Source organism: Squalius cephalus, assembly GCF_949319135.1.
Source record: "Squalius cephalus genome assembly, chromosome: 13".
NCBI lineage: Eukaryota > Metazoa > Chordata > Actinopteri > Cypriniformes > Leuciscidae > Squalius > Squalius cephalus.
In genome coordinates this window covers 10,398,719-10,414,146 of record NC_137134.1, presented here as the reverse complement: position 1 = coordinate 10,414,146, position 15,428 = coordinate 10,398,719, and the positions used below count along the sequence as shown (strand labels likewise).

At 39.5% G+C, this 15,428-nt stretch overlaps 1 protein-coding gene across 5 annotated transcripts in view; it reads right to left on the bottom strand.

Annotated features, from left to right (window-relative positions):
• Window positions 1-952: 952 nt before the first annotated feature.
• pcbp4 (poly(rC) binding protein 4) overlaps window positions 953-15,428 on the bottom strand; it is an 84,734-nt gene continuing 70,258 nt past the window's right edge. For 2 of the 5 annotated variants that reach the window (XM_079889918.1, XM_079889919.1), the window contains 6 exons: window positions 13,960-14,001; window positions 13,672-13,750; window positions 12,956-13,033; window positions 12,325-12,377; window positions 9,076-9,245; window positions 954-7,322 (listed from right to left, as the gene is read on the bottom strand). In XM_079889918.1, coding sequence (XP_079746044.1) covers window positions 6,971-7,322; window positions 9,076-9,245; window positions 12,325-12,377; window positions 12,956-13,033; window positions 13,672-13,750; window positions 13,960-14,001 — 774 coding nt within the window. In that variant the 3' untranslated portion in view covers window positions 954-6,970. Of the gene's footprint in view, window positions 7,589-9,075; window positions 9,246-12,324; window positions 12,378-12,955; window positions 13,034-13,671; window positions 13,751-13,959; window positions 14,002-15,428 lie in introns of all 5 variants that reach the window. The other 3 variants (XM_079889922.1, XM_079889921.1, XM_079889920.1) reach the window with 3 other exon arrangements.

The window sequence follows — 15,428 nt, the reverse complement described above, 5'->3', positions numbered from 1 at the left end:
AATCATTCTAGATAGCTTAAGGCTAAAAATACACTCTAGTTTCTTTTTAATGGGCTGAGCTGGATTTCAGTTTCCTGTGAATTCCATTCCAATTTTCATGTTTTTTCCCCTCCAATACATGGCACAGAGCATGAGCTTTTATTCGCATGCCAAACCCACTGGTGTTAGTTCCCACCACAGCCAAATGGCCATCACCACATAATTACTGGCTTCCGTTTCAAACTGCTTTGTCTCCAGATTGTCTTTAATTGTTGGTAAATTGCAAGTATTATTCCACTCACTGGCTGTAGGAGGTTATTGTTGCATAATTACTCTTGTAAAGTGTGCGTCTCAGACCGTGGACATCAATTGGAGGACACCAAACCTGGTGGGTTTTTCTTGCTCGAGATGTCATGGATTGCCGTGTGTGGGCATCAGCGAGTTCCTTTGTGAGAGATGTAGATTGTGTTTAGGCTGTCATTACACACACCCCCACCCGTTCGGGACAGATAAACCCCGCCTGTAAGAATTTGTTTGTGTTAGAGCAGCTGCTGTGAGGTGTAAGCTTTATTCATAGACTGCTTTCATCTCTGGCGTCGTTGCATTCATTGGCGTGATGGCAAACCGCCATGGGCGGCACTCTCAGCCCAGGTTGCACTGGGATAGTTAGATAGAGGGGTGGCTGATGTGTCAGCATGTTATTATAGCTGAGTTTGTTTATTATACAGATGAATTTCGGCAATCTCTGTTGAGATTCAGCTGTACTACTCTCAAGGGTCCCTTCCTCAGAAATGAAAATACACCGTCTGCACTGAGTGACACAATAGAGACTTGTTCAAACAAAGTGGGATGTCTTATTTTAGACTGCTTATTTCAACGGCCCACTGCGCAATGGCTTTTTAATTAGCTTTTGAGAGGATGCTAACCTTGTAAAAACGTAACCTCAATGTTGACAGGCCAGGCAAATCTTCTAATGACAGTGTGTTGGCATTAATACTGCATAATGCAGTGTTTCTCAACTGGTGGGTTGCGAGACCGTACTGAGTGTGTCGTGGAGTGTGCAGTCAAAGAAACTACATCAACAACAGTTTTGCTGATGCAAGACTTTTATTTTGAAAACTTACTCGAAAGCTGTTGACACTTCTGTCAGATAGCCTAAATGCCTGAGAAAAAGGCCTTGTCCTGATTCAGTAGCTGCTGTCAAATGAGATGTTGCAGTGTCATTATTGTAACGTTATTTTCGTAGCTTGTTACGAAATAAAAAGTCTCTCACCTCAGAAAAACAAACTTTCTTTTCCGGTCTTCTTTTGCTAGTAGCACTCACTCTTCAATTGCACACGCAAATGTGGCGGCGCACGCTGTATATCGCTTCGCGATAAAGCGCAAAAGAAACTACGAGCATGCAACGTCGTTACGTTGTCAATTAGTAAGTCACAAAATAAAAGTAAAATACCAATAAATCACGTTACTGGTATGTCATGTGTTAGCTGAGAAGGATTTGCATGCTGGTATGATGTTCATTCTATATATCAGGAGCAGTTTCCATGTTTCATTAACAGTTCATGTTAGTATTGTGTATTCTCCATGGTAACTGTTGTTTCCATAACCCCAAAATACAACAAAAACTAGTTCGGGATTTACCTCATAGGCCTACTGTTTATTTATCAGTATTAGTCATATTCTTACAATTTATGTGTATGTTAAGTTAAAGGGGGACGGTACTTGTGTGTGTCAACAAGTTTTGTGAAATAAATGTGCTTGTTTACATTTATTTTTTTATTATAATAGGCCTGGCCTATATATCATAATTCATAATAAAGTGCGTCGCGGCTCAATGACCATGGGAAAATGTGGGTCCCATGGCCAAACGAGTTGAGAACCACTGGCATAATGAATGCTAAGAATGGCTGATTTGAAGACTTTTTTTCACAATAGCAATTTAACCCTTATGAACTCTCTAAATGCGTCTCTCAATTTCAATGCTATTAAACACACAAAAAAATGAATAGTTAAATTCCTAGTGAAAAACTAATCTAAACTGCGTGAAAAGATGATTGTCCACTTTCATGAAGCATTCTAGATATAATCTAGTCAGTCTCAAATTACTTGTTGAAAATATCGAAATATTTTGCATAAACATTTACGATGTAACGGAAGTAGCGACATATCTGTTCTTCTGTATTGTGGCGTACATCAGAGTGTAACAGATTATGGAAAAAGGAAAAAATGTAGGGTGGGGATTTGGTTCTATCCGTCAGTTGTTGATCGGATGTTGGCAGATCTGGGGTGCATTTTCCGAAAGCAACTATGGTTGCAAGTTCTGTGTCGTTATCAGCATAGTTAAACGAGTCTGTGTTTCCCGAAACCATAGTTCTAACGAACATTCGCAAACAGCATCGCAAAGTTGTGTGTGGTTGGAACGACAGCTCTCAAACTGTGGTTAGAAGCAGAGTTTCTGGTTTGCATATGACATGTGGACTTAATAAATCCTTATCTTGAGCAAAATAAGTAATCTGACATTCAGGACAACCTATATATTTTATTTAGAATATTTACAAATGTCAGACAAAGTGCCATTTTTAAAGAGTGAGCATGTGCATATGTGTTCTAGTACATAAGAACGATTGTTCCTTCCCTTTTGAGCTGAGAGGTCCCGGGTTCAGATCCCGGACGAGCCCCCATTTGTTACACCCCGTGGCTCAAAAGGGACGCAATGAAAATTGGGAAACACGAGAAAGCCGAACTTTAAAGAGAATTTTTTTCTTTTTTAACAATAGGAAAACTATACAAAAGATGTGTAATGTAGCAGTCAGGCGTCAGTAGTCTAATGCTAAGGGAATGTACAATACAATTTCGGGACTAGCTAGTTGATTTCTTCAACTATGCATAATACTATGGTAGTGAAGCAGCGAGTTACGTCGTTGTCGGGAAACGCACTCCTGAATTCGAACTTTATAAGAAAGGGGCGGGGTTTAAGCGGAAGAAATGATTGGAGAAGTCCATTATACATCACCAGAAAAGTGAGTCTTTTAACTAGAAGATTTGAGTTATTACATTTTGATTAAGAATTGCAAGGTCAAAAAAAGTAAATAAATGAAACGCATGCATGCATGAATCATTCACAAAAAGATCTATAACATGCATTTAGAAAATCTAGCCTATTTCATGCCAACTTTAAATTTAAGATATATAGTTTTAATACTAAGCAATTACAATCCACTGGTTTCACAGACAAGGCTTAACCTTAGTTAAAGACTAAAATGCATGTTTGAGCTGTTTTAACTGAAAGCAACTTGCACTGATATATCTTCAAATATGTCAGTGCAGTGCCACTGTTTTTTCTCAAGATGCACACCGGGAATGTTTTCTTTTTCAAATGCACATTTATAAAAGCTACTCAAATGTCCTAATTGAACTAAAGCCTAATTCTGGATTAATCTATGCCCCGTCTGTGAAACCAGGCCTATATGTCTGAAATGTTATAGTTTCTGATTCAATTATGCCATTACCAATTTTTTTGTTGTTGTTGCTTAAAAGCAAAGTTTTGAGATGCTGGTTGGTTTGGTACTCTACATCACTCCAGTCTTTAATGATTTTGATGAAAATTAATATTGCTGTCTTGTATTATATTACTGTTGCTGCTGTTTCATGCAAGCAACATGGCACTATCCAGTACACTGATTTTACCATAGTTAAGGGTCAAACACCCTTACCCATGACAAAATCACTGCAATGTAATGGCCTTGAGTGGATTATTGCTTTAATAAAACACACATTGTACCTTAGAGCTTAGTTTTAATTGCTTGTTTATTTGATGTCTTAAGTTTAAACTCGTTTCAGGTCTAAAGTTCCAAATGACAAAAATGAACTATAATAAATAAATTAGTGGTGGGCATAGATTAATTTTTTTAATCTAGATTAATCTCACTGTAATCTTGGAATTAATCTAGATTAATCTAGATTAAAATGGCTCATTTGAATTTTGCCGAAGGCATTCAGAATATGTGTGCTACCCAAATAATGACTAAAGGGCACGTGTTTCTTAAATACAAAGTGACATTTAAAAAAACTTGAAGAAAAAATGGCATTTTTAATTGTAATTTTTATTATTAAAACTAACATAATAAAGTATGAATTTTTATTTTTTTTATTTTTTTACTTTGAGCAATGATGGAGCTATAATAGACTCTTCTTATGAGCATATAAAACAAAACAGCTCATTGGAAAAAATGAAATGTAGCCTAATATTGTAGTAGTTATAAACAAAGGTCTATTTTTAGTTCAGATTAACATTTGAGGGCAGCAATTTTATTCATAATGTCAAAATAAAACCAACGTAATGTTACTTGAAAGCATTAGCCTACTATTCCTGCCAAACTTCCATGGTTGCAGCTAGTGTTACTACAGTAAATCCATGGTAAATGTTGCAGATCTGTGGACACTGGATAGTTCATTCATGGCACAATGTTTCTTCCTGGCTTCCACGCACTGTTTGATCCATTAATAACGGAGAAATGTGAATGTTTCTCACTAGATCTCGCATCAATGTTATTACTTAAGTAGCGAATTCAAATGATTTATTTACTGGATCTCTCAGCGCTGTGTAGTAACAGTGATCAAGATCGGCTCGTGCTGCTTTGGTCCAAACTGATAAACAACGGTCCGTCAACCACACAATAACGAGTAGCTCAGTTTCGTTCCGCTTACATTACGTTTGCCATTTGATGTCGGACAATGTTGTGGTCGAGCCAGCGTCTCTTACATTATGAGCCTACATTTGAAATAACGAAATTTTGGTCGGCAGGAAAAATGGTCCAACGAACCGTTCGGTTTGAAAATGCGTACCGAACACCGAACCGAATCCGCGCTAAAATATCAAGGTGAAAGTCATCATAGCTTGCGTAGTATAGACCCAGCTCCCAACCCAACTTTGAGAATAGATTAACGGCGATGTTTTTTTTATCGCCCGATAAGAGTCTCACGTTAACGCAGCACGTTAACGCCGATAACGGCCCACCACTAAAATAAATATTTAAAAAGACTGTGCATTGTTTGTCACTGCTATCCCAGTATGCACACACTTAGCTATTAATGATAATGTTGTTCCATTTCACGCAGCTGAAAAAGAACAAAAGAGACTGGATTACGTTAATACAGTATTGTTTTTATTCATTTTTATGGCATTGATGAATAAAACTAAAACAAGAGTTGCATTTATGCCAAGGCTGTCAAACGAAACCTCATGTGAATCCAAAAACCAGACTTTGGATAATTCAAGCATCTGCACAGTTTTCAAACCTTGTCCGGCTATCGTGGAATTATCACGGTGAAGAGTGACAGTGCGTTTCAAAGCCACACGGTGTCATTTCGTAGAGTGTGTAAGAGAGGGTGGTTATGTGTTAGGCTTTGGAATGGGAAATATGAATATAATATAACATATATTTATATATTTATGTATATATATTATACATAGCATGGTTCATAAATTTGAGAGCATCGGTGTCCTTGAATTCCGTCTCTGCCAATAGCCCTTTCCCACTGGTGGTTTATTTAGGGCCATCTATGAAGCATGACACAGGATACCTCACTGAACCGCCCCCGAGATGTTTTGCATAGACGCCAAGTTAAATTCATGCAAATGAGTATGGGACAGACGTTTGAAAAGATCTAAACAAAACAAAAAAACGTCACGATAAAGAAAAAAATGACAAACACGAGTCAAGGTTATACTACATCTACCACATGAATGAATTGTGTGAGTGGTCACATTCAATTTTTTAGGACTCTAGTTTTAGAAAAATAAGTGTGATTATTTCTATATTAGAAAAAGAAAAAGAAAAAAAAAAGTCAGTCCACGTAATATACTCTGTGATTGAGCATAATGATTACTGTAGCTACACTTGAAGCATGTTTATGTGTAGATCTGCTATATGTGTATATTTTAGTACTTTCAGACAAATATTGCTCTTCTGCAGCACTGCCTATTTTTAACGCCGTCAACAAAGAGACCTACGCGTTAGCTATCTTTGCTAGTGTGTATGTGTGAGGGGCCAAGTCAACATGCAGCATTAGGTTCCGACAAGGGCAGTCACCATGCATAGTAGTCATTTTATGCCATTAGAAATGGTGAAAGAACCCCCCTGAAACAATAATGTTCATACTCAGCCATGGCTAGCCAAGTTTTGAAATGAATTTGTTAGCTGTTTAGTATTTGGATATTTATACCAGAATTCACCGTGGCACCATTCACTTCCCATATAAAGTAAAGAAACCCACTACCTAAACTAATGTCTTGTTCGAGGTTACTCAGACGTGTGTCTTTTTCAGGACGTATCGAGTGGAAGAAATTTCTGCAGCCGTTACAGAAAACAAACATTGACTGTAAAAGAAACACTCCGCACAATAAATAAAATAAATAACATTTCAAAACGAATGTGAACAAAACGTAAAAATGTAACACAAAAGCAAGGTTTAGATCTGTTGTCATTTTAAAAACATTTCTTTTTTTTTTTTCATATTTTTGTTTTAATACATCATTTAAAGATTTCTAAAAAAATCAGGAAGTTGTATACAGAGGCATTCACAGACATCATTGTATAAAAGCTGATACGTAAGAGATTAGCATCAGTCAACAGTGTTCTACGTTATAAACTCTTTGCGGGAATATTTCATTGTTATCAATAAATATGAGTAGACAATAAACGCGTGTAAAGATTTCGGGAAAATAGGAGATTAGGAATAGTCTATGGCTTTAGCGGCTACCTCAGCCAAAAAACATCAACAAACAACAACAAAAAAAAAACGTAAAATTGATGCCATTATTTTCCTACCGTTTTTCAGGACAAGCTACTAAACCAAAAAGAAAACAAATTGGTACCGTCTGTTTCTACACAGCTACATCAGGCTAGAAGAGAATAACCCTCAAAGTATTCCTCTCCGGTTTGTTGTCTCGGAAACAAAGGAGGAACTGGCTAGTTCCTCTCAGCGAACTTCAGTAGGGTGCAAACTTCTGTCGCTCTGGTTTCTTGATGCCGTTGGCGGAGGAGATCTTGGCGGTGTAGGAAGCCAAGGTGCCGTGGGCAGGGGCAGCGGCAGCGGCGGCGGCGGCAGCTTGGGCAGCAGGGGCCGAGAGTGCCAGGAAAGGGACGGATTTGATTCCCAGGAGGCTGGAGAGGGGGAGGGTATAGGGGGCGCCCAAGATTGGAGCGTGGGGCAGGCCGCCCATCGCTGCCAGGGCTGCGGCAGAGGACGATGCAGGGGGAGCAGTCTGGGTGAAGCTCATGTTGAGGTCTACAGGGGTCGACATGGAGGAGGACTGGGCAGTGGATTTGGCGGTCTCTAAACTGTACGAGGGAGGGAAGGAAGGAGGTGGAGGAGAGGAGGGTGGAGGGACAAGGGAGGGGAGCCGGATGGAGAAGGGTTAGAAGGTTAAATAAAAGACATGTTAAACAAAAATTGAGAGAGATAAAAAAAAATAATCAAAAAACAGAAACAAAAAAATCATAAGAGAGGTGTGTTTTGCTGGTGGTTGCAACAGATTATTTGAGGGGGGACCTTGGCACTCATGGGAAAGGAGCTGTTTAATTCAGGGTGATGGCTTGGGTAGGGGCTTTGGGAAAAGAAACAAAATGATTTCAATTTTTAGTAGCATTTCCTTTATCTTTTATCAAAAAGATGCATTTGTCAACATGGTACTCATTGCAAATGCTGGTAATCAAACGTGCTCTGCCATTAATGTATTTCGAGGGCGTAGAACTGATTTCTCATTATCACGTATAGGGGGTGTGTTCAATATGCAGAACGTTCTGATGCAATGCATTGAAACGAGACGTCTGTCTCGTAGGAAGTATTCTTAGAGAGTGACACTGATTGGGGGTGACGTCTCCAGACTTCTTAGGACATGAATAATCATGTTTGATTTTTAATGGTTTGGAGCTGACTAGTTAAGGAAATATTCTGACGCTAGAGTGCCTTGGGTTGCTCCGAGATCGCCATTTGTTGCCGTCACTTGGCAAAAACCAAACTGATAGGAATTCAACTGATGAGAAACCAGTAAAATCAATAATATTAAGACAGAAGCAAAACAACAAAAGCTTTCTTAAAATATCTTGAAATCAAAATAGTAATTTTTCCATGCAGGAAGCCTGAGTAACATATTTCAAATAAAATAATAAGGGGCTTCTCAGAGTGAGTTTGACATTCTGCACCAGTCTGCTTGTTGAACACACCTGAGACAAGCATAAATATTTCATTCAAGACCCAATTATTGCTCTCTTGTCGACTTGCTGAGTCATAATATGCTAGAAGAATTAATATATAACTTTGTACATGACACTGCATCTGTTCGAAATCTTAATTTATTTGCTAGCCAATACAGAAAAATGCAATATCTGATTGTTAAAGCCACTAATTTGGAGTGTGGTCTTATTCTGTTTCTTCATTAGTATTCATTGACGCATATGCTCCGGTCAACAGAATAACTGATCTTTACTAACAAGAACTATAAAAATGTTCTTGTGGTTTGAATTGTTTATGTGTGTTTTGCAAATTCTACCTTAGGTTAATTGAACTATACAACTATCATTTTCATTAGCCTGAATAAAGAACAGAACTATTCATTTTGTTACATTAGCTAATTAAATTTTGCCCCAGCATTGACAGAGAAATCTTTGCTGAGGAACTGAGCTGTCAGGAATTTACTGCTTTCTTGCCTGACACAACATTTGATCAAATTGCAACCGCATAGATCACGTGGAAGAAAAATACAGTTTGTCTATGAGGCGGCCAAAATGCTCAGCCTTTAAGCTTTAACAAGATTCTGGCTTGAAACTTGGCCAATTAATCCCTCAGCCTGGCTTCTTTCCGCCACATCTTCTTGCTTTTTAGTTGTTCAATGCCTTTGGTCAGTGCTTCTTTTTTGCCAGCAACTATGGATTGGAAAGACCCCTGATTAAATATTCCCAGAGGTTTTGTCAGGGTCTCCTACTTCAGGGTCCTCTAGAGCATTATGGTGTAAAATATGCCACATAAACATGTAGTGGTCAAGTGCAAACACCCTGTATCTGTTAGTGGGATGGGATGGCTTCCAGTGCTTACCAGGATGTGATTAGATACTGGGCCAAGTTGATGCTGATTGGGGAGCCTGTGATGGTGACGTGTCGGTCACTAGTGCTGTCCAGTTGACTGCCAATCTTGATCTGAGCCCCCGACACCTGGCGGATCTCGTTGATTTTGGTACCCTGCCTGCCGATGATTGAACCAATCAGCTGAAAGGAAAGTACAAGACCAATCAGATCAATAATAGATTTAAACAGCTATTCTATGACACTATTTTCCTCCAGACAAGGGTGTCCAGTCCTGCTTCTGGTGGGCCAAAGTCCTGCAGAGTTTATCTCCAACATACCGGCCTGGAGGTTTCTTGAAATCTCAATTAGCTGGATCAAGTGTGCTTAATTCAGGTTGGAGCTAAACTCTGCAGGACAGTGGCCCTCCGGGAGTAGGATTGGATACCATAGCTCCTAGTACAAAATTGCAACATGATCGGTTTAAAGAAAGCCAAATTCATGTTGCTCGAATTTAAGTCTGGATAATTTCCATCGCTTGGTCAACAGCAATCCTGAAATTCATAAAGCATGACATACAGCCCAACCATCCATGTGTGGTTAAGGAACTATTGATTTCAGGGACAGTGTTTGCACCCTCATGCCCGTATCTAATGTGTTCCTTGACAAACACTTCAATCTCTCTTTGTGAGCATGTCATCATGGTTGGCTCTGAGATGCCAGTTTATGTGTTTGTTCATCTGGACATAAGATGACAAGGCTGTGTCTGTGCATGGCATTGTCTCTGTAACAAGCATCTGCTAATAGTTCTGTGGATCTAGACGGCCAGTTTAAACCAACAACAGGTGGTGCTGAACTAATTCATCCTACTGTGACAGCATCAAGTTTTAAAAAAGGTTGTGGGCGTGCAGCTCCTTAAAAACTCATTGTATGAATCCAGATGATGTATACAGTGGTTTCTGTACATTCTGTGAAAGGTGTCCAAAGCTTGAAGGAAAAAGGACCATGGGGGTTGGTTGACCCTAGGGCTTGGTGTCAAGCCTGAACAATGATAAAGTGAAGTCACCCCGACTGGGATGAGTTAACAGTTTATCATTCAAATGACTGACAGCTTGTCTTTTGTCCACCCTGCATCCCAGCCCCCAACTCTCACTTTGAGTGCGAGTTGGATTATGTGGGCAAGAATTGCTCCACAAAGCATTCCTTTCCTCACGAGTCATATGGACGTCAAAGCTCCTGATTTGTCACACCGCTCTCCCTGGTGCCCAGGGGCTATTAATGGCTCAGCTGATTGTGGCTAAGTGCTTGCAGTCGACCGCCAGGTCTCGCTGCCGCCCTGACATAGAGGATTCCAGCATGTCCTTTGCACTGCACCACATATTTGCCCACTGACATCCTTCATTTTTAGAAATCTATGAATTATATATCCTCAAGCAATAGGATAATGAAACAAAGTACCATCACCCACACAGCCTCCTCCAACCTTCAAGTTTACCAAAGAAAAAAGTTCAGTTTGGTTTGTTTTATTGATTTCTTTGTATCCACTGAAATCAAGGTGCAATCTATGGCTCAAATCTGTCTAAAGCAAGATACAGGTATATATAACCTAGCCAAGCTGGAGACAGGCCTATTTTAGGTGAATCTACTTCTTAGGTCTTAGTTTTGAAAGTCTGAGGAGCGAGGACACATCTCCTGCCAGCAAAAACTGGTGTCACTGACGGGTTCCTCCACCTCTCACAGGGCAATCTTTAAACAGGTACAGTCCTGACCCAGCTTCATCCGCTGCCACTGCTGTGCTCTCGAGCACTGATCCAATCCCAATCTAATTGTAGCATGTTTCAGGAGATTTAAGGGGGGATGGTTCACCATGGAGAAACTGCTCCTCTATAGAGAGAAACCTGATTGCGAATGATAAACAACTTAGCCTGCCAGCCGTTTGATGTCTGTTTGATGTCGCCTTGCCTTGGAATTGCATCGCTGCGAGGGAATTTCAATAATACATGCTTTCCATCACCCTGCTTTATGCAGGAATATGAACAAGCATGGTAAATTAGCTCTTGATTGGAGAAATGGTTGAAGTTGCTTTGAAGTTTATCATGTATGATGAGGTTAAGAACCTTTCAGTAAGTCAAGTTTTATTTGAAGCTAGTGTCAATTTGACAAGAGCTGACTATGTGCTTCAAGGTAGTCAATGACTTCACTTGTACAGAATCACTCTAGATAATGCATTCACTTAATTTGTCTGCCATTACAGCTGTACAAGAAATCAAAAATGCTGATACACTCCGTAAGCGTAAAAACTCAAACCTGTTTAGTATACAAGTAGGCTTGTATAACTAAAATATTAAACTATAACTATATTATTCTCATTTGTTTATGTATTTCATTTTGCCATGTCAAAAGGACATTAAATTAAGGACAAAACTATCTAAAACCATCCTATTTTGACACATTCATTTACACTACAACAAGTATATCATATTGTTTTCATTCTATGAGTAGGTTAGTTCTATTGATGCTACATTTACTGAGGCAAACAGCACAGTATAAGGAGTAGTTCACATCGGGCACATACATATGTTCAAAAAGAAGTTGAACAAAGTACAACAGCATGGAACAACACAGTTTTACTTTTAAAAAGCATGTTTTGAGACCTGTTTTTAACTGGTGTGAGACAAAAAACAATCAGATCATGGGAAAAAGTCAAAGAATAGAGTCGGGCATGAAGCCTTAAAATAACAAAACAATGGGAGTTGAAAATATGTATTGAGTACTGAGTCCACAGCTGGGCCCTTCGCCAGTCGATTAATCCTGTGATCTCAGGGAGACGTGGAGGCGGGAGGGAGCCCTGGTCAGCAGGCATGAAGGGAACGTCCCATTTGCCCCCGGGGTGCAACCTCGAGCTCTGACAAAAGGCTCTGGCTTTATTTACCGTCTCTGTTTTGACAGCAAAGGAGTGCTAAGCATGTCAGACGCCATGACAGGATTGAACTGGACCTTGTGAAGCTCTCTTCAGAGCAGGGGGTGGACAGATTGAAATAAAAAGTTTCAGGATTTCTGCAAGGCCAAAGTGTGCCATGAGAGGTGCTCTCAAGAATATCAAGAACATGACTTTTCTCATTTCTAAAATGCATATCTGACCATTCTCAAAGGCTTAATAAAGTCTTCATGTAAGACACAAACATAATTAAGGCATTATTACAAAAGAAAAAGTGTTTCTTTACAGAAATATCAATGAGTATCTTGAGCAATGCGATACTTGCAAAAAATACGTTTTCCTTACGTCATTTGGAATGAGGAGTTCTTGTGATGCTGTCTGGGAACTGGAGTCAATGCCTGCAGGAAGAGGAACAGGTACCATGTTAACAAACCATAGGATAATTCAATGTAGTTTGTTTGCTTTCTTCTTTCCCTTTCTTCAATGGTCTCAACGTAGGTCTATTTCTGACCCAAAATTATCTTCTGTTGATCTGCATTGGGCCACAAATTCTCGGGAGAGATTTAACTTATTGAACCCAGAATATTCTTTTAAGCGATCTCCTATCTGTTAGCTGGATGCTATCACGTAATCGCTAACAACGTGCACAGAGCTAGCCTGTATCTCTTTCCCTTTACTTCCTGTCTCAGCAGGAGGCCCAGACCCAGCAGTGCCTCCCAGCCCAACAGGGGCCTATTTAATAGACTGAAACATTGCCTTGACTGATGAGGTTTTTACCTCCGACATAATCGAATTCCCCAGCCATATCATGATAGGATGTGGTCTTGTAATTTTAGCGGCGGGGGGCAACTATTACATTTGTTTCGACCCTTCAATTCCTCGAACGGGCTTTTTGATTCTCACATTTGCACTGAAAGTGCTTATTTACCATAATGTTCAACAGTCTGTTGGCTTTAAGAGATCCTACACAACAAACCTTTCACAAATGTTGGGAATCTCCGGGCAGCTTGAAAGACATCACTGAAAAACTTGGGGTGGCTGTATAATTGGATGTCTGGTTGTGAGCAAGAAAAAAAAGAAAGGGAACAAGAAAAGGAGAGCTTTAGCTGGACATTTATCACAGCTCTGAGAAGCCCCAGGAGCTGACTGTGGAGCCTTGTAATGTTTGGCCCCGTTTTTGCAGCTGTAATCTGCATGTGCCATATGCTCCATGGAGCTCAGGTGTATTACCTTGAACATGGGTGGCCTATGGGTCTTTGGGAGGTTTGTTTGAATCTACTAGCTTGAATTCTCTGGTGGAATTGTGTCACATCCACAATCGCTGTACACAGAGATTTAGCACTGCTAAAGCAGACTTGTTCTTCTGGGTAAATATAGGGTGTTTTCACACTTAAGTTCTCTTTATAAACCACTTCAGTATACTACAAACTTAACTGAGTGATTAAAAAAAACATACTTCTCTTTTCATTCACACTGTTCCTGGCCTTGAAACCGAGTCAGATCACTTTTGATCTTTTTCAAAGAATTAATTCTGATCGTTGACCAAATTACTAATTCATGTGAAGCTTGAAAAAGGGAAGTCGTGCATGTGTGAGTAAAGTGGGTGACAAGTCTAAGCCACTGTCTAACCCATAATAACCAATCCCACCCCTTATTTTCCTCTTCAAAGAGACTTGGATGGGCAAAACATACCAGACAGAACTTGGGAGGCCGTGGGCTGAGCCATGGGGGCAAGACCCTGCTGCATGGACAACTGGTGCAACTTGGCCAACTGAGATGGAAGAAAACCAGAAGGGAAATGTCACTTCATTCATATGAAAATGTTTTATTACTCTTATCAGAAGACACAGCTGAGTATTGAATCATTTAATTAATTCACAAGTGTAAAACAGGCTCATTTACTTCACAAAAGGACACTCATCTAATGAAAGTTATGCAGTATGAGGATGGTACTCAGAAATTCTCTCTAAAGCGTCTTACCTCTGAGTGTGGAATGCCATATTGGTTTTGTACACTATAAGCCTGAAAAAGAAATAGTGGAGAGTGTTAAAATGGAGAACATGTTATTCAACCATTCTCTTTTAAAGCTCCTCATAATTATTTTAAACAACTACAAAACTAGAAACAGGGTAATTCTGTTGCAGTGTTTTGTAGTTTTCTTTAAGCATTTATTTTTCTGAATTTCTTAAAGTCCCTGTGAACCGGAAGTTGAAACCGAATTAACTTCAGTGTTGTGACTTATTTCCAAGTGAAACAGAATATTGAATAGAGGGCAGGGTTTTATTTTAGCGCACCTCCTCTCCATCCCTCGCTCCCAGCAGAGTGACGGTTGGAGGGGAGTTGTTAAAGATATACAACCCAAGCAAATTTTCAGGTTTTGATTAAAGATTACCACGACAAGCTAATTTTTGTTCACCACAAGACTAGTAATGTACGCTACAAAGTAAATAGGGTCAGTTTTGATTCAATGATGACTTTAAAATATAAAAAACTACAACTTTTTTCTCTCTGACCCAAATCATCACTAGGGTTGTTTGTTCTCTGTCTTTAAACTCAACATGAAATCAGAATTTACTAAAAAATAAAACATTTCACCCAACATTGTTTTCTTTCACAGACTACAATTTTCTTACTCAGAAATGACACAAATTAAATAATAGATGAGTTAGATCTGCCATTTCATGTTGACATTGACTTCAATTTGTAATTGAAATATTATTATTGGCTAACAACTTAACTTTTCATACAGTTGTTCCTCAAGGCGGGATGAGTACCTAAATTATGAATATGCATTAAGATATATGCACATTCCAGCCTGATGTTGTTTGCTTGTCTTTGCTGATCTGTTGGATGATTCTAGAGGGTTTTCGGACATTTGTCATCTGGTTAGGCCAGAACTAGGGGGTCTCTGCCCCCACTACATTCACTCTCATAGTTCAAAAATTGTTGAAAGGGGACAGATGAGAAACTACAAGATCTCTGAATCAAGGCTTCTGCATCAAAGAGAATAAGAAGCCAAATACCCAGACGCAAAAGCTACAGAGAATGCTACGTGCAAGTCCCAGAGGTTCTCTTGCATAAGCCTGTTTAAAAGTTTAAACACGTGGAAGAGAGATGGAGAGAAAGAAACCGAGGGAGGATAAAATGGAAAATAAAATAAAAAGATCAGTGATGCAGAAATGGCAGTCCATGTTGAAGAGCAACCCTAGTTTGTGTCTCTGGCAGCCACGTTAATGAAAATGATTGGTCACAGTTTTCAAGGAAAACGTTGTTTAGGGGGCAAAACATGACCTTTATTTGTCAGGACGGATTTAGCTTGTCTCCGGAGGTGAGCTCAGAATCTTCTACGTGACTGCCACCCCTACCCTTCAATGTCTCTGATATACTCCCATTTTGTTTTGCTATCTCTATTGTTTAGCCTCCTTTTCAATGTGTGCTAAAAATGTTTA